This window comes from Rhinatrema bivittatum, chromosome 1 (assembly GCF_901001135.1).
Source record: "Rhinatrema bivittatum chromosome 1, aRhiBiv1.1, whole genome shotgun sequence".
NCBI lineage: Eukaryota > Metazoa > Chordata > Amphibia > Gymnophiona > Rhinatrematidae > Rhinatrema > Rhinatrema bivittatum.
Genome location: NC_042615.1, coordinates 549869312 through 549889912, shown reverse-complemented (window position 1 = coordinate 549889912; position 20601 = coordinate 549869312). Strand labels below are relative to the sequence as shown.

Sequence of the window (20601 nt, the reverse complement as noted above, 5' to 3'; positions counted from 1 at the left end):
AAGACATTTTTGCAAAGGCTGCATATGTGCACCCTTGCCCAAGTCACCAAAACCAGTGTTGCTGCCACCAAATCCAAGACTTGTAGACAAGACCAAACCCTGGGCTCTAGTCTGACATAAGATGGTGCCCTAAACCCTGAATTTTGAGAATTCTTTTCATTATCATGTCCACTCAACCACTGTTCTTGACAGAGTGGGCACCCAGAAAACCAAATTGCCTTCAGCTTGGTCTTTGCAAAATTCACCATCCAGCCCAACTCCTGCAAGAATGGTGTCATTCTGGTGGTGGAAGAATAACTCTCCGCCCATATATTGACCCGGATCATCCAATCAACCATGTAAGGATGCAAAAAAATGCCATCCTGGCACAAGGCTGTCATTACTGCTCCCACGATAGTCTTATCTTCCTTAAGTGCCCCTTTAACCCCTCTTATCATCTAACAGTTCCCACAGCTGGGAAGTCTAACAGGAGCAACAGTCTAAAGTGGAGCCCACTAATAAGAATAACAAAAAAAGAAAAATTTTAAACATCAAAAAACCAGAGTAGATAACTAGCAGAGTCATGAAAAAAAAGTCTTCTGAGGCACAGAGAGCTGAAGAAACAGCTAAAAAGGTTAAAGAAAAGCAGAGATACAGCTATTTAATATCTGCTCAGCTTAGTGAAAAAAAAAAAAAAGAAGCACTTGACAAAGATAGGGAAATAAACATGCCCAGAAGTGTTTTTTTTTTTTTAGGAAAGCTCTAAAAAACGTCCAATCAGTACCATGTGGCAACAATTATCACCCATGAGTGTGACAGGCGATTCCTCTTGTCTTCTGAGGACATAGAAACCAGGTTCCAGTGCTGCAAATGTTTTGTATTACATTCATTGATTGTAGGATAACATTTTGGTTATAAGGTGCTATTGCTTACCGATACTAAGCCTTTTCCTCCACGTGTAATTCCCTCTCTGAAACCACTGGGTTGTTTATTCATGGCTTCCCGTCTTTTCTGCTGGTACTCTTCATCCATGGTCATTGCTGCTACCCCCTTAGCCATGGCACTAGTGATCCTGGATGCAGCACCAGCTAGTCCACCTATGGGACATTAAACAAGGTTTCTAAGTAAGAAATAAGATGTTCAATATACAGACAAATCAACAAAAGCAACCAGGGCATTAAGTTTGTTTTCCTTTTTTTTTTTTTTAAATATAAGATGTTCGTCTTAACAGTTTTATATATTATTCTCTCTCAATATTCCCCATCTCAGTTAAATACAATTACTTTATTCTCACATTGTATTTATCTTCTTTGCAGGAGAACTGAAAAATATGATTTAAGCTTTATGGTTATCATGGCTGTTACAAGAACAGCACTAAATAATGAGGAGCACCATAACTTGTTTCAATGCTTTAAAAGCTCCAAGCAGGTCAAAAATTGAAATTTGCTTGTCTAAAAAAAAAAGAAAAAAAGATGGTATTCTTATTTTCCATCAATAAGCAGGCTGCATTAGCCATGCTTCCTTCGGTAATGTCATCTGATGGCGCACAGTCCGAAATCTTCTCAAAGTTGCAGAGCTGTGATGCTCTGCTCGTGCGCAGCAGTTCCAAGCCAAGGACGCTCAACGGACTTTAGCAATTTTGCTATGTTAATGAGATAAGTACAACCATTTAAATTGAAAAATATCGATATAATTGGAGATGTTTGAGAAAAAACGTTCCAAAAAAAAAAAAAAATATATATATATTTGTGTGAAACCTTTTGCAAGTTCTGCTTTAAACAAACAGCAGCACATAAGCGGCAGTGTTAACCACGGTTCATAAATAGGTTACCCTGTGAATTACGAACAGGCAGCCAGAGATTTCTAGGCATAATAGTTGTAAACGCTAAATCAGCGGAAGTGAACATTAGCCCATCTATGAGGTTAAACCTATGAACTGTGTGATACATGGGGAGGTACCATCCAAGCAGGACAAGGAGTAAATCAACTCAGCAATTGATGTGTATTGGACTGTGATAGTTTTCCTCTGAAGTTTTTCCAGAATTCTGGGAGCAGGATCCTGCAGTGAGGAACTGCTGGACAAATCAAAAGCTGTGTTCTGAGAAAAATATCCTCCACATTAAGCAATTCAACTTTTTCCTCATCAATATCTACATATTCCACACCCCTTTTACCTTTGAATTTTACAATCCTACTTTTGCACTTACTCCTATTAGTAATATATCTAAAAATAAAAAGTCTTGTCCCCACCCTTTCTTTTTTTTTAAACAGTATTAGTGCAATCTAACTACTTTCCCAGCTTCTCTTAACTTTTCCAGATACTATTGTTTGTCTTCCTCTTTCTACAATCTTTTGCAGTTTATGAACACTAACCTTTTTTCTCTTATCTTTTCAGATACTTCTTTAGAACACAGATCTTTTTTTTCTCTTTTACCTTATTTACTTTCCTAAAGAAAATGTTTATTCCCTAACAAAATCTTTTAGTTTTGTCCATTGCTTTTCTCCTTCCCGTAGCTTATTCCACTAGTTAATGACTCCTTGAAGTACTACCCCCATCTTAATAAGATTAGCTTTCCGAAGTCCAGGACTTTTGCTGTTCAATGAATCATCACTAAGATGAGTTCTAATACTGAACAATAACATCTGATGATCACTGGATCTCAGGTGAGCCTCCCCATTTATAAGCACAGGTCCAGTATCGTCCTCTCATGTTGGTTCTGTTACTAGTTGCCAGAACAGTTTATCTTGCAGACAATCCAGGATCTCTCTGCTTCTAAATGACACTGCAGCTGGAACATCCTAATCAAGATCCAGCAGACTGAAATCACCTAGCAATATCACTTCCCCATTCATAGCAATTTTGGGAATATCTTCAATTAAATTTCTATCAACTTCTACTTGCAAAAGAGGTCTGTTTAATCACATCAATATAAATGGATTTTCCATTCCCTCTTTCTAGATTAACCCACAGTGCTTCCTTCTTACCTTGCAAGTCCTGCTTTAATATATATATGCTTTAATATATATGTATATATATTTTTTTTTTCTATATATAGCATCTCTTCCCTTTCTTCCTAAATAGATTATAGTCTGGTATGACTATAACCCAGTCATGACTTCTCTGTGTACCAATATCTCTGTGACTGCCTCTATACCCGAATTAGCCTCTTCTATGATTTTGCAAAAATAAGCCACCTGAAAACTGCCTTCCTTTAATGCGGCTAAAAGTATATGTGTTGTTTCACAGAGGTTTAGCTACATTAAGAGGAGAGATGTAATTGGTCAGGGGACAAAAACATGCATAAATCTCATTTCCAAGTCTACGCATGTTATTTTTCATGAAAAAATACCCGCAGAAAAAGCAGATGCAAGTGTGCATGAGTATTTTCAACCCACAGCAACTTTCAAAGCAAAAGTCCATAAGATTTGCCATACTAGGTCAGACCAAAGGCCCATCAAGTCCAGTATCCTGTTTCCAACAGTGGCCAATCCAAGTTATAAGTACTTGACAGGATCCAAAAGGTCGATAGATTCCATGCTTATCTCAAGGGCAAGCAGTAGATTTCCTTAAGTCCACCTTAATAGTGGTTTATGGACTTTTCCTACAAGAACTTGACCAAACCTTCTTTAAACCCAGCTACACTAACAACTTTTATTGCATCCTCCCGTAACAAATTCCAGAGCTTAACATAGAAACATAGAAATGATGACAGAAAAGGACCAAGTGGTTCATGCAGTCTGCCCAACAAGCTTTTGGTAGCACCAGCCACACCATACAGGTCTCCCCATAAAGGTATCATCAGGGGGTGGCAACTGCTGTGCTGTACAAGTTATCCCCATACTTAGTTACCCAAACCGTTAAAGTCAGGACCTTTGTTGGTTGCTGTCTGAGTCCAACTCCCTGTTATCTCTTGCCATTGAAACAGAGAGCAATGTTGGAGTTTTATCACAAGTATCAGGCTTATTAGTTAAGGGTAGTAACAGCCATATCAGCATATTTCCCAGATCGTAAAATGTATGTCCTTGTTGGTTGCTGTCCGAAACTATAGTTATAGTTTATTTAGGTTTTTTATACCGTCACATCAGTCTGAAAGACCATCACAACGGTGTACAATTATTTATTAAATGCAATAAATACAATAAAACAGTAATACACTCAATACCAAACTAAATACTATTTCTAAAAATACTAAAACTGTTAAAATATACTTAAAATAAAGAGTAAAATCAAAGTAACTAGACAGAAAAAGTACATTAAGCTTGCTGGTATATTATTTTGCCTCTGTGTATGCGCGTGTAAAATTTCCCTTTTCCTCCTGCCATTAAAGCAGAGAGCAATAATGAGTTGCATCAACAGTATGAAGGCTAGTTGGTTAAGGGTAGTAACTGCCACACCAGCAAGTTACCCCCATATGCTCTTTTCCATCCTCTAGCCTTTAGGGATCCAGTGTTTATTCCATGCCCCTTTGAAATCTTTCACCGTTTAATTATGCATTGAGTAAAAAAATATTTTCTATTTTCTTAAATGTATTACCTAGTAACTTCATTGTGTCCTCCCTAGTCCTTGCAATTTTTGAAAGAGTGAACAACCGATCCACACCTACCCATTCCACTCCATTCATTATTTTACAGACCTCTATCATATCTCCCCTCAGCCATCTCTTTTCTAAGCTGAAAAGCACTAACATCTTTAGCCTATTCTCATAAGAGAATAGTTCCATTCCCTTTATCATTTTGGTTGCCCTTCTCTGTACCATTTCTAATTCTCCTATATTTTTTTTTTTTTTTTTTTTTTTTAGATACAGTGACCAGAATTGCAGTAAGGTCACATCATCAAGCGAGACAGAAGTATTATGATATTCTCTTTTTTTTTTTTTTTTGATCTTTTATTTAAATGTATTAATCGCCTTAAAAAAGCCTAAATGGGTGGGACCGGCGATTGTGTGGGGAGAGAGACGCTGCCGCCACCCTGCCTGGCTCAACGGAGCTGAACTAATCACTATCCAGCTCAGCTGTGGCTCTCCTCCGCTGACGTCATCTGCCAGAGACCGCGAGGGTAAAAGCCCGCGGTTGCCGAGGTGAGAGTGGGACCGGCGATTGTGTGGGGAGAGAGACGCTGCCGCCACCCTGCCTGGCTCAACGGAGCTGAACTAATCACTATCCAGCTCAGCTGTGGCTCTCCTCCGCTGACGTCATCTGCCAGAGACCGCGAGGGTAAAAACCCGCGGATAGCGGCGCACCATCGACGCCGGCGCCCGCCGAAGCCGCGCACGCCAAAGGGGCGTGCGCGGCTTAGATCGGCTTCGATCGCCTGCAGATTGACTGCAGATCGCCCTAATTGGTCTTTGGATTAATGGGGCGAAAAAGAAAAGCCAAGTTGGTGACATCATCTCCGGCCCCGCGAATAACTGGTCCCATGGATGCTCACTTGAGTAGAGGGAATTTGCCACGGAAGGACAGTGAAAGGGACTCATTGGAAGCCTCCTTAAGTCCTGGCATAAGACCTACACCTCTGCAGCCCCCAGGAGGAACATCAGGATGTGATAACCCCAACGGAGAAGCTGCAAATGTAAGTGGCTTTGAATTACCTTCGAGGTCGCTGGATTTTGTAACACCTCCCTGCTTAAAGCTGATACAGCAGGAAGCAGGGGTAGGAACTCTGTCGGTGCAATTAGATAGTCCTCGGCTTGCTACCATGGACGAATCTAAAATCACACTGGGTGATCTGTGGAGGATGCTGGTAAAGCTGGATTCAAATATGACACAAATGAACTCCTCCTTTACTACAATAGTAAATGGAAATAGATCTCTTATACAAGAACAAGGGACAAAATTAAAAGATGTTGAGGTTGTAATTAATAATTTAACAACAGAATTGCAAAATGTGAAAATGTTAGAAAATTATCATACTGCTGACAATATGGTATTGCACTCTAATTTGGAAAATATTGAAAATTTCATTAGAGTGAAAAATTTACGTTTTGTAAATTTTCCCTATACAAGATTAATATCACCTTCTGAAATGTTTGCCAAATATGTTAGGGAAAATTTAGTTTGTGAGGAGATACCCTTAATATCTAAAATATATTATTTTCCATTTCAAAATAGTAATATTCCTGGGGTATTAGACGATAGTACACCAGGAATATCTACATTTCTGGAAGATTCTCTAGATTTGATTAACAAGAGGGCCACATTATTTGTCTCTTTTGTTTTAGAAAAGGATAAAGAGCTCATTCTTAGTAAGTTCTTCAAAAATAAGGATATAACATTCTGCGGGCAGAAGGTATATGTGTTTCCTGATGTATCCAAGCCTACCCAGGCAAGGAGAAAGACATTTTTAGCCTTGAAAACAAAAATAATAGAAATAGGAGCCTCATTCTATTTGAAATATCCAAGTAAATGTTTTATTAATTTTCAAGGAAAAAAATATGTGTTTATGGACCCTTCACACCTTGAGGTATTTTTGAAGGATAAAAGTGAAGAAAATTTGAATTTGAATGTAATTTTACCTGCAGGAGAATAGGTCAACAAGTATATAAATTGGCAGCAATCTCTCTGATTTAGTATTATTATAATTTGTTTAAATAAGCAGGTCCCCACCATTATTTGTTTTAGTGAGATGGATAAGTTTAAAGTTTGGAATGGAGTACTATTCTTTATTTGTGATGTTAAACTGTCCACTAAATTTTCCTTGATTATGCACAGAAATGTGAAAATTGTAAACTTACATTTGAAAATGCTCAATAAAGAAAAAATTATAAAAAAAAAAAAAGCCTAAATGATGTATAGCATAAAACATACATAAAATAAAAATATACATGTTTTATTCTCCATTCCTTTCTTAATTCCTAGCATTCCATTTGCTTTTTTGGCACCTGCTACACACCAAAAAGAAGATTTCAACATATTATCCACAATGACACCTAGATCCTTTTCTAGGGTGGTGACTCCCAAGTTGGAATCTTATATTGTGTAGCTATAATTTGGGTTGCTATTCCCTATGTGCATCACTTTGCCCTTGCCCACATTAAATGTCATCTGCCATTTTGATGCCCAGTCTCTAAGTCTCTTATGGTCCTTCCTGCAATTTCTCTCAAACCTCTTGTGCTTTAACTGAATAATTTTGAACTATCAGAAAATATGATCATCTTGTTTGTTGTTACCATCTCTAGGTCATTTATAAATATGATACAAAGCAGAGATCCCTGGGGCACGCCACTATTTACCTTTCTCCAACGAGAAAATTGACCATTTAGCCATACTCGCTATTTTCTCTCTTTTAACCACTTCTCAGTCCATAATATAACACTGCCACCTATCCCGAGACTTTTTAATTTCTTCAAGAGTCTCTCATGGGGTACTTTGTCAAAAGTTTGCTGAAAATCCAGATACACTAAATCAGCTGTTTCATGTTTATTCATGCTTTAAAACAAATGTAAGATTGGTGAGGCAAGACTTCCCCTGAATAAATCCATGTTGCCTCTGTCTCAAACTATGACTGAATATCAATACATTCATTAATTTGGTTCTTAACCCAGGTAGCCGTGACAATATCATCGCAAGAGGGGGGAGGCACGTCAATACTATGCTTCCCAGACCAAAAGCAAAGACAACTCGTATATACAATTATACAATAAAGATCTAAGTACCAAAGTCATAACAAATAGTCCATTATGAGACTCTTTGGCAGGCAGTGCATCACTTCAGGACCTGGGACCTGTTACAGCCAAACAAAGCCTGACCTTCCATGAGGGGTCCTCAGTGGGCATTTCTGGTCACTTGCCATGCCCAAGCAAGGTGACTGCCCAGCTGATCCTGGTGGCAGACAGCCCCCCCCCCAGTGGATAGCAAAATGGCAAAACTGCATCTGATGCACTGCCTCCAATCAAACCCCCCCCCCAGCTCAGGTACCCCTGCCATAGCAACTGGGTAGCCCTAAGGCTTGCCCGGGGCCCTCTCCCCAAACACCACTGCAGCCCAAATAATCAACTTCTTGAAACACCCTGTGGACGGCTCAACACCAAGCATTCAGGAAAAGGTCTTGAGCCATATCCGAAAGGTGAACATCTCTCCTGAACAGTTACTCACATTCAATACAAAACCAATCATGCTTGATGTGCAGACCTCCATGACACTCAGTAAAGTTCCCAATTAAATTATTGGGCTTCGACATCCACTGTCCCACAGCTGTGAATCTCGAAACCAGCGATGTGAGATGATCTCGGTCCACACAACCCTTGAGCAAGGCATTAAGGGCAAGATGCGTGCAATGACATTCCTCAAGTGTCAAGGAGCAAACGGCTGGGAATAACCCCCAGATCACTGCTTCCCAAGTGGATGATGAGCACCTCGGGAGGAGCCAATCTGGACAACTCTCGCTGCAGAAGGGGGATGAGCTGGATCCAACAAATTCTTCTTCTGCCCAACCAACACAAACACATCATGAACAGCGCAACCAAGGTATATGCCAGTTGCACTTTTGTTTGCCTGCTGATCAGCCCAATAAACGAACGAGTGTCCCATGAACCATATCATCTGCCATCGCCGAAGAAAACCTAGAATGATACAAACATTAATACAGCTCAATAGCATAGCACCACTCCTTAAACACCTTTCCCATCCCAGTATCTGTGCCTCAAAAGGCTACAGAATGGCCCGGAGAGCCATTAGCCTGCCTGATATAAGACAGGTAAGCTGGCAAGTGCCACCTGCCAACGAGCTGTATGGCAGCGCCTACGAACCCAGATGGGGCAGCACTGGAGACAGTTCCATTCTGGAAGGAGTGCATTCCGAACTGATCTGCCTGCATACCTGCCGCACACAAAGGGTGCTTCAGGGTGGCTTCAAATTGATATCTACTTAACAGGAGTGAATCAGCATGTACCAGAAATTGTAGTGCTCTCACTGGTCTAAGGGAAATATAGTGAAAGGCATTTGCAACAAGATACATGGGCAATCCCGGAAAAGCCATCAGCACAACTGATGAGCCCCGCCCCATTTGGTCCATTTTGAAGCACCTTATCCACAATGACAGCTTAGCCTACCCTCCCCAATTGAAACATCACTGGCGCGGAGACCTGAGCAATCATGTTTATGACTCACTGCTGCAACCAGCTGGCTCACTCTAAGGGCAGCGAAGAATGCAATGGAGAACACTGCACGGAACAATGCTAGTTCAAACTGATCGACCACCTCAGCAGGGAGAATCCAGCACAATGCCAGAAGGTGCCCATATAAGATTGGCCTGCGTCCATCAGGGACACTGGGCTTCGACTTGGCCCTACCAAACAGGACTCACCTCACTGCAAAGTCCCTAACCAGGTTAGGCCAACCCTGCACTTTTGCAAAAAATTCATAACCTGCCAAGCTGGCCTGCACTATGCCCCAGGACATGTGCTGCTGCTGAGCTTGCATTATTTCTCTGTGCTGAAAAGCAGGATCCTGTAGCTGGTCCATGGTGTCCAGAAAGCCTTTGACATCTCTGAAGCCCATCAAGTATGCCTGCCTTGTGAATGGTGCGACCAACTGGCATAGCAGGTTGAATGCATTCTCACTTCAATGGTCCAGAAGTGCACCAGTACAAGAAACCCTGACTTCTCAGCATCCGGTGCCAGTCTCAGAAAGTCTTCCCACTTGCAATGAGAAAGACAGGTTTCTCATTGTGCAGTCCAGAGATATGGCTCGCCCATGCCAACACATTTAATTGCAAGCACCACAAAATCATCATCCTCATTAACTGAGAAATGGGGACACATTTTGAGGACTGCCGATTAATAATCTGCACCATGGCCAGGTTATCACACCAAAATACTACCTTCCAGTTGGCCAAATGCTCGCCCCAAATGTGCAGCGACACTACCACCGGAAACAGTTCTAAGAAGGTAATATTTGATGTGATGCCTGATGACACCCAGCTCTCTGGCCATTTCTTGGTGCACCAGGACCTCTGACAGTACAGACTGAAACCTATGTCTCCTGAAGCATCAGAAAAGAGCTCCAAATTGGAACTAGACACCGAGGGGCTGCCACACTACTGTGCTGTTGAACTCTGAAAGAAATCTCTCCCACACCTCCAGATCCTCCCGCATTATGTGTGTAACTCTCAAATGATGGTTCTTCTTGGGTACTGTGAGGGAGGCTAGGATCAGCCTGAGCAGAAATGCCCTTAATATAGGGATCACTCTGCAGGCAAATGTCAGGCACCCAGTGAGGGACTATGCAAATGCCAGGGCCACCTTGTGGGACTGGCGATTACTGCGAATGAGCCCCGACAGCTTCCAAATCTTATCGGCGGGTAGCCTGGACCCTATAAGTGTGGAGTCCAGTTCGATGTCGAGGAATGTGAACATCCAGGTTGACGGTTCCAATTTGTCTACAGTTGAAAGGACTCTAGAATTGTGAGACATTTTCTGAAAGTGTCAAAAAAAATTCAAGCACATGCCAGAGCGCAAGTTCCCATGAACAATAGGTCATTTAGGTAATGTCACTATGTTCTTTAAACCTGTGCAATGTGATAGCTTTCAATTCAGGAAAGTGATAAATTCCTTGAAGTAGAAGCATGCAATGGAGCAGCACATCAGTTGCATTTGTCAAAGTAATAATCACCTTCAAAGTAAAATCCCAGCAAAGGGAAGCCGTCTAGGTGCACCAGCAAGAGGCAGATTCAATATCAGCCTTCGCCATGACGACCTCCTCACCGCAGCCCTGTAACATGTCCAGTGCAAAGTTGAAAGAAGCGTATTTCCTGTGCACACCTCCAATGGGATAGTCATCAACTGCCCTCCCAGCCGGGTAAGAAAGATTGTGAATCAACCTGATTTACCCGGTTCTCTTTTAGGCATGACCGCCAGAGGTGATAAAACAATTCTGGCAAAAGGGGCCCGGCAAACCTACCCAGGCTGATTTCGGTGGCCAACTTAGACCTCACTACTTGGGCAAGCTCAGATGCAGAGCTAAATAAGGGATCCTGAAACCACATCTGAAATCTTCCTGCACGTGGTGGCAGACTGCGGATCTGGATAGAGTAGCAAGCTCGACTCCAGCCGCATCCACTGCACTAGGGTTGATGCTCTCCCAAGATCATTATTTATCCCTCCCTGCCGGTGGTTTCTTGGGGCATTTGGTGATGGGATGCCCTCTGGAGCAGGTGATGCAAATATATTTATATTTGCAGTCCTGAGTGGAACATCCACATTTGTGAAAGCGCCAACAGGCTTTCTCAATGGCTTGTGCTGTATGCCCCGTACCCTGCGAACTGCCTTGGGCTCAAAAGGAGTGGTTGCCTGGCGGTGTATTCGAGCTCCTGGCCTTTATGTAGGTAAGCCACAGTTCTATATCTGGGCTGCACCAGGACATACTTGAGGGGTGTCAGCCATCCTTTCCTTGAACCTTCTCTTCATAGTTCAGCCAGGCAAACCGCTCATACGTACTATGTGCACTATTAATGGTGTCCAAATAGGACCACATAGCCAAATGCTGAGAGGGATCTGCCCGATCCACTAAGGACTCCAGATGAGCAAAGGATCACACTCAATTTATGTTCCGTGGTACACATCTATTGCCTGAAGGGTGGGCTCATGCCATCTGTGATTCGTGCGTGTCCTCCCCATTTCTGCGTTCTTCTAACAAACTTAATACATCCTCGTACTGCTGGCGACGGATATGGCACCAGGAGCACAGAATAGCTTGTCACAGCTGCTTAGTGGTGTTAGTGCCAGTAATTCGGTGGCAGCCACAAAGCACCCTTCAAAGTCCTCCGCTACCGAAAAACTCCTTGAACCCGAACACTCAGAGGAGGCATTTTGACTGACAAGTCGGAATGGTGAGATTGCCTCCTGCTCCCCAGTTCATCATTAGTGGGAGTAATATTACCTGACCCCATCTCAACAACTGCTTGTTCTACAGATCCTGTCGTAAATTCACACAAATCTTAGAGAGCCAATGTATATATGTAATTCATACAAAATTTATTGAAAATACCACACATGTATACCTACATAGACAATTAAAACTAAGCTAGCACACTCACACATTCATACCAACAAGTTAAAAATATGTTTCTTTGAGATATAATTTTCAGAAATTAACATATGCTCCTATCACAAATCTATTTCACAAATGCTTGTAAATTATATCAATTAATGGTCGCATATATCACATATCTCCACGATCACTTAGTCAGGATCATCTGCTCGAGGCAACAGAGGCACACGGGGGTCCAGATTCTAGAAAAACAGACCCTACAGCTCCAATTACAATCTACGCCGATAGGTGATAGCAGAGGTGATATTCGTGACGTCAGTATTTAATTTGTCTGATAAAGTTTTGACCCAACCTATGTTAGAAATGCTTAACAAAGGTTTTTCCTTTATTCCTGCCTGCAGATAGGATTCGTTCCTTACTCGTACTGAATTGCAAAAGTTTTTAGACGTCTCCATATCAAAGAATTTTTTATGGATGACGTTAGACCTCGTGACAGGGATGGTCTTTATAAACCTTCTAAATGGAGTCCGCCCTCTGCTCCCAGTCATTTGCTCCAAACTTTTCAAAGCTTGGTGCTTCGAGACCTTGACCAAATGGAGACCGAGAGGGATTTTATTCGATATAATCTCTCTAGGGAACAGTGGCAAGCTATGATTGATCTACGAGATGATACCTCTATACGAATTATGGCTGCAGATAAGGGGGGTGCTATCGTAGTCATGAATCAGAGGGATTAAGATAGAGAAGTCTACCGACAACTATCTGATCAACAAGCTTACAAAAAATTAGATCAAAATCCTACTCCTAGGTTGCATCAAGATGTCATTGAAATTTTGGAATTAGCAAGTAAGGATAAAGTTATCACTAACAAAGAATATCAGTTTTTACAGGTTGCTTTTCCTACCACAGCTCATCTTTACATCTTACCAAAAATCCATAAAACGTTGGTAAACCCGCCCGGGCGACCAATTGTTGCAGGTATAGGGACAGTTCTGGAACCCCTTGCCCAAATGACTGACTATTATTTACAACCTCAGGTTCGTAGGGTACCTTCATATGTTAAGGATTCCACCGATTTTATAAACCAGTTATCAGCATTACCAGATATACAGTCTAACTGGGTATTACTCACAGCAGATATAACTTCGTTATACACCAGTATTCCCCAGAGAGAAGCTTTACAAATTATTAAAATGGAATTAGCTAAACTTGACATTTCAAATAGGAGATTAAATTTTCTAAGCACTATTGCAGAAATTGCTTTAACTCAAAATATTTTCAGTTTTCAATCGGATTATTTTTTGCAAACCCAAGGCATTCCGATGGGGTCACCGATGGCTCCTAGTGTAGCTGGACTGTATATGTCTCTGTTTTTGAAAATAAATGGGTTTATCAATCCACATTGTATCAACATGTGATATGCTGGAAACGTTACATCGATTTGTTTTTCATTTGGAGTGGTAATGAGACAGAGTTAGATTCATTTTTGAATTTATTAAACTCTTGGGATCAACATCTAAAATTCACCTTTACCAAACATGATCAATCTGTGGTGTTCCTGGATATGAAGGTGCATGTTCATGAAAGAAGACTTATTACTACTGTGTATAGGAAAAGCACAGACAGGAATACATTACTGCACTACCAAAGCTTTCATCCTAAACAACTCAAGGATAATATACCAATAGGCCAATTTTTGCGATATCGTCGATTATGTACCTCCACTACAGAATTTAAAATCCAGGCGTCCCAATTACAGGAAAGATTCATTGCTCGAGGGTACACCAAATCTGTTATTAAGAAAGCATACAAACGCGCGTTATATTCCAATAGGGATAACTTGTTGATTCATAATTCTAGAGAGACACCTAATCGTATGATCTGCACAATTCCATTTTCTTCAAAAAGCACACAAATTAAAGATGTGATTCGTAACCACTGGCACGTGTTATCTTCTATACCGTGCTTCACAGAGAACCCGATATTTGTGATCAAAAAGCGTCAATCGCTATATGACAAGCTTAAGGGTTGTCCGGGGTCTGGGGATTTAAATCTTCCCCATGGACAAGTACCTTGCGGTTCTTGTTCTGTATGCTCTCTCACACTTCAGTGTCAATTTTTTCACCATCCCCATTTAAGATACCCTTACCGGATTCCCAAGATATTCGATTGCAACACTAGTGGCGATGTGTACGCCATTATTTGTCCTTGCAATTTAATTTATGTGGGGCAAACAGCGCATCCTATTCGCTGTCGCATTGTTGAGCATCGGAGCCGTATTAAAGCATTACGTGAACACGCCCCGTTGGTAAATCATTGGGTTGAAAAAGATCACACTGTGGATGATATCCGGTTTTTTGTGATTAAAAAAGTCATTCTTAAACATGGAGGAGACTTGTTTTTGATGTTAAGAAGGATTGAACAGCGATTCATCTTTAGTTGGCGTACAATTGCCCCGGCGGGATTAAATGGGCCGATAGAGTGGAGTGCATTTTATTAATATATAACGTAATTGAGAATTGCTATCGGTAACAGTTTGGTGAGTTGACTGTGGTCATTAGGAGATAATTGTGTTGATTGTTGAAATGGTTATTGTTTCCTCTACATAAAGTTTTTTGGGTATTCTCGTATTTCACATTTCAGCGGGTGATGACGTGTTACGTCACTTCCGACCAGACGTGAGTATTGAAAACTTTTGGTGCGCTGTGATGTAGGGAATGCTGTGGTCAAAGGTTGGTGCGATCTTTATCTTTAATGATAATTTTTTCATTTATATTGTTGCAGAATATGTTTGCTTGAGACCGTAGGTCGGCGGTTCCATGAAAGATGTGTAGACACGTGAAGGTTTAAATGTATTACAATTGTTAAAGGGAACGCCGTACAACACAGATGTTTGGAATACGGGTTCAGTAAAAAGAAGGGAATGCTGTCCAGGACGAACTTTGAAGGACGCTTTTAATAAACAATAATAAGTTTATTGATTTTCGGGTAGGTACGGCCTCTTAATAAATCAGATCCTAGGAGTTACCTAGGTATTCAGTGTAGGTTCAGAAGGAAAATCGGGTTTTATAATTAAAACAGAGTCATTAGACTTTATGGTTAAAAGGGTGAGTGAAAATAAGGTATTGATATTAACAAGGTACTGTGTACTTGGGTTTAATTTAATTAATATTTCCATATCTTTAAGTTGTTTAAGAGAGTATGGTTAAATATCTATCTTATGGTAATAATAACTTCATTGTTTCAATTCAGTGTGATTTACTGATAGCTGTTTACACGTTCTTTTTAGTGTATCAGCATAATTTAAAATACTTGAAAAACATCAGTCCCTGAGGAAGCCCCCAATGACAGGGGTGAAACGAAGAGATCTTGTATCATCTTTTGTCGGACATAATGAGCAGATGATCCTGACTAAGTGATCGTGGAGATATGTGATATATGCGACCATTAATTGATATAATTTACAAGCATTTGTGAAATAGATTTGTGATAGGAGCATATGTTAATTTCTGAAAATTATATCTCAAAGAAACATTTTTTAACTTGTTGGTATGAATGTGTGCGTGTGCTAGCTTAGTTTTAATTGTCTATGTAGGTATACATGTGTATTTTCAATAAATTTTGTATGAATTACATATATACATTGGCTCTCTAAGATTTGTGTGAATTTACGACAGAACTATAGAGAGTTGTATTTGATTACCCTTTGTGTAAATATACCGTGTTCTACAGATCCAGCAGCCACAATCAAGTCAGTAAATGACTCACCTTCAGGCACCTGTACCACTGTCGATGGGTCAGTGGGCTGAATAGGTATCACCTCCATGGCTAGGGGAGCCTCTGGGTCTGTGGCTGCTATTGAGACTGCCACTCATACTGGGTCAGAGTGGCCATTATTTCTAAGTGCAAGGATGCTGGAGACATGGGAGGGGGGGGGGGGGCGGGCTACATTGGGGGTAATACAGAGGACAAGCTGCCTTGTGCAGTGTGTGCTGTGATGCCCCAAGAGATTGCAGGGGAAAGGTTAATGGGCCCCCCCGAATCCATAGCACCGCTGTATTGATGTTGCAGCCATGGGGTCTGTGTAGCTGGCCAAGAAACAAGAGCAGCACCACAATGCCACTTCTGCACCTGTGAATTTGGATAATATAAAATACGTCCCAGCACAAGTACAAGTCCTGACTCCACCAGCTTCCAAGGATAAGCGGGGGCTGGGCAGCTAATTGGCTGGGCTCCCCAAGCTGGGTACTACCTGCTCCCTGATGGAGTGTAATTGCTGTGGTGGGATAAGTCGTGGTCCCCTGCTGGTGGCAGCCACATGTCTGGATGAGAGGCTGATCTCCCTGCTGCGCCCACTCTTGGCAGGGCAAGATCCACTCCTGGCTGGTTCCGCCGGAATGTTCACTGGTTTAGTTACACCTTTCCTTCTGCAACCCCTGCGCTCATCCCTGCTTGAGGGGGGTACCGTGGGCTGTGCACCTCCTCTCCAATTCCTCGAGAGGTGGTACAGTGGCATGCAGGATGCAGAGGGGACCAGATTAAGGCAGGATCAACCAGGTAAAGGGGCAGGCCAAGGAGAGAGAGGCAGGGCAAAATGAGCTGGGGCAGCTGATTCCAGAAGTTCGATTGGACTCTAGCCTTCTTGACACCAGGCATGTTAGTTGCTAGAGGAAGCGTGGACAGACTGCAGGTCAGAGCCTGCGAACCACGAACAGGGTCCCAGGAAATTTGTCAATTGGAATTTTCTTTTTTATGATTTTTAAAAAAAATAAATTAGTGCAGGCAACTACTATATATATATATTTTATATGTTTCCATCTGGGAGAAAATTAAAAGTACTCACCGCAACATGAGGAGCTATAAGGAGCTGGCAGCAGCGAGAGGAGCAGAAGCAGAAAAGGACAGTAGATGGGCCGGTTGTAGCCTATGCTCCCCACATGGCCAGTTCCACCCCAGGACCTTCCCTCTGGTTCAAACAGCCCAATCGGACTTCTGGAATCAGCTACCCCAGCTCATTTTGCCCTGTCTCTCTCTCCTTGCCTGCCCCTTTACCTGGTTGATCCTGCCTTAATTTGGTCCCCTCTGCACCCTGCGAGCCACCTTGCATGCCTCTGTGCATGCCTCCGCTGGTGGTGCCATCACCACAGCAGAACCAACATTGCACCGAAGATGGGCACTGTCAACAGCCACGGGGATGTTGCCATGCTTGGGGCACGCGGAAGGGTAAGTCTACTCGACTGCCCCCTCTTCACGCTCTGAATGTGGCACTGTGTTATCGGCAGCATCCGTGCACTGGCCTGATGCCACATCTTTCTAACAGTTCCAGCCATTTTTCCAGGCACCGACATCAGACTCACTGAACTCTATTTTTGCTTTGCAAACTGGGACAAACTTTGTCCCAAAATCCATAGTTTGAAAATTTCCCCCAATATTATCATAAGTGAATATAAGATGTATTTTCAGCGAGAGAATATATGATCTTAATACATACCAGTAGGTTGACTAGAAGACATATTGAAAGCATTTCTTATAATTAGATGTTCAAACGTGTCATAAAAATGAGCATTTAGAAACATAGAAATGACGGCAGAAGAAGACCAAACGGCCCATCCAGTCTGCCCAGCAAGCTTCACACATTTTTTCTCATACTTATCTGTTTTTCTTAGCTCTTTGGTTCTATTTCCCTTCCACCCCCACCATTAATGTAGATAGCAGTGATGGAGCTGCATCCAAGTGAAATATCAAGCTTGATTAGTTAGGGGTAGTAGGGGAAGTAACCGCCGCAATAAGCAAGCTACACCCATGCTTATTTGTTTTACCCAGACTATGTTATTCAGCCCTTATTGGTTGTTTTTCTTCTCCCCTGCCGTTGAAGCAGGGAGCTATGCTGGATATGCGTGTAGTATCAGTTTTTCTTTTCCCCTGCCGTTAAAGCAGAGAGCTATGCTGGAAATACATTGAAAGTGAAGTATCAGGCTTATTTGGTTTGGAGTAGTAACTGCCGTAACAAGCCAGCTACTCCCCGCTTTGTGAGTGCGAATTTAGACAACAAAAGTATATTGGTGTATATCCAATAATTCAGATATGATATCCAAAGTATCTAGGTACAATATCTGTCCATGTTTGTGAATGTAGGAAAAAAAACATTAATGAAATGTTATCCAGTAAGTTTATTAGTTTACATGTATAAAAAATCCAACCATGATCATTTTAAATAGACCACGGTTCTGGAGCTATATAATGTACAGAGAGCAAAAAAATCTCATGTTCTATATTTCACAGTTGGTGAGCTCACTGCTTCAACGGCTGGGGGAATGAAGAAAAGAGGATTTGTATTAAAACAATCAACAAGGACTGAGTTGCGCAGGCTGGGTAAACAAGCGTGGGAGTAGCTTGCTTATTACGGCGGTTTCTACCCCAAACCAATTAGCTAGATACTTCACTTAGATGCAGCTCCAGCACTGCTATCTACGATGGCGAGGGTGGAAGGGAAATAGAACCAAAAAAGTTATTTAAAGGGACAAGAGTAACAGAAAAGTATGAAAAAAAAAAGTGTGAAAGCTTGCTGGGCAGACTGGATGGACTGTTTGGTGTTCTTCTGCCGTCATTTCTATGTTTCTATATATGTTTCTATGTGATAGAAAATCACCTGTACACAGTATGGAAAGCTGCCAAGTTTGATTGCTGGGGTGAAATTCATGACTACAATGCTCATCTCTATATTATTTAAAGGCTTTTTAAAAACTTGGCTCTTTAAACAGGCTTTTCAGAGTGAGTTTGAGAAGTAAAGAAAGGCTGTGTGTATGACAGGAAGACTATTTGACTATTTGATGTGATTTAGCACCTTGAAGAAATCTGTATTACATAATATGATAGCTGTTTTATACATTTTATATATTTTATCTTATTTTACATAGCCATCTTAAAACAGTTTGAATTTTTAAATGCAGTATAAAGTAGGAAATGGATTCAGTTTTAGCTGTTTTACATACATTTAAATATTGATATTTGAGACTATTTTTGTACCCGATTTTTAATTGACTGGCACTTAATGTTTTAGTATTTTTAGATATTTAATATTATTCTTGTGTGCCTTATTTGTAAACTGTCGTGATGGTTTTTAACTTAACAATGGTATATAAAATTATTAAATAAAAATTATTATTAAATAAATTTACATTTTTTTTTAACTTAAAGTATTATCTGCCTATTCACACAAGCATTCTAAGTGGTGTGCACAATCTATTAAAAAAAAAAAAAAAAAGAAGAAAAAACCATGCTTACACAAGGGGTCCCTAAACTCTGTCCTTGAGGCCTGCAATCCAGTTGGGTTTTCTGGATTGCCACAATGAATAGGCATGAGATCTATTTACAGGTACTGCCTACATTGTATGCAAATAGATTTCATGCCTATTCCTTGTGGCAATCCAGAAAATCCATGTGTTTGTGGCCCTTGAGGACCAATTTTTAGACTATTGCTTTAGGCAACCATGAGCAGTTTACGGACATATTACAAACACTCACATAATTATTTATTTATTTATTTATTTAACTTCTTTTACTATACCGACACTCAAGACCAGGTCTTATCGTACCGGTTTACATTAGAACAAGGGGAAAAATCAATTAACGTATAAGTGGAAAAGAGAAGTTACATTAAAACAGGGAGAGTAAAAACATGGATGTCGGAAGATAGGACAGAATTAAGTAATTGAACAATAAGTTAACAAAATTACAAACTATAAATTAATTACATCATATATACTACAAACACAACAGTCTAATCATAAAATACGATATGATCATGATATTACTCTATTTGTGTTTGTATGATTATATGCACAAAAACACAAAATGTTTCTTAATACTCAAGAAAAATCAAGACTGCAAGATGGCAGTTTCCATGAGTATTTGTGTTTAAAACAACAAAAGGATTTCTAGTCCTCATTGGATTTACCTCCTGATAAAGAGAGATATTTTGTTCTTGAAATGCAGTGCAGTGTTGGATGTGTGATTTTGTGGTGACATTTATATCTATCCCGTTGTTTGAAGTTCAATTGCTACTTTTAAGTCCGAGTATGTTTAAACTCCAGCAATGTGATTTGAATGTCTATGACGATTGTGTTTGAAAACCGAAAAATGTGACATCTTGGAGACTTGCCTTGAATGATTTTAGCAATAGTGATTCACCATAATAAAATGTTTTAGGCGCCATATTTGAATGCTGTGAAAGATTGAGCGAGACGGTGTTGCTGAATAGTATTGAGCAGTAAGCCCCTGAAGCAGGTGCACTTGTTGCACCGAAACATTGTCAATGTCGGGTAGGCGGGAAGACAGCAAACAGCTGACAGCAAGCGCAACGTACTGGTTTAATTAGTAATGAGAACACAAACAAAGAGATAAGTAATTCTAAAATATAAATTCACTTAAGGGCAGGGTGTTATTTTTAAGAAACAATTTTATTGGGTGTTATAATTCATAAATTAAATGGGATAAAGTAAACAGAAAAAAAGTTAAACGCTCCCGTGGTAAATGGTAGATGACGTGATTCAGCAGTGCCAATATATGAGAAGGGTTGTAGCCCTGTATAGGGCAAGAGCCTGTGAGACTGTGAGCACTTTTTTCTGATACCATACC

The 20601-nt window shown here is 40.9% G+C and overlaps 1 protein-coding gene across 3 annotated transcripts in view; it reads right to left on the bottom strand.

Moving 5' to 3' along the window:
* The window catches only part of VPS13A (vacuolar protein sorting 13 homolog A), a 745426-nt gene that overhangs the window by 100820 nt on the left and 624005 nt on the right, over window positions 1-20601 (bottom strand). For all 3 annotated transcript variants that reach the window (XM_029616432.1, XM_029616443.1, XM_029616452.1), the window contains exon 65: window positions 913-1076. In XM_029616432.1, coding sequence (XP_029472292.1) covers window positions 913-1076 — 164 coding nt within the window. The remainder of the gene's footprint in view (window positions 1-912; window positions 1077-20601) is intronic.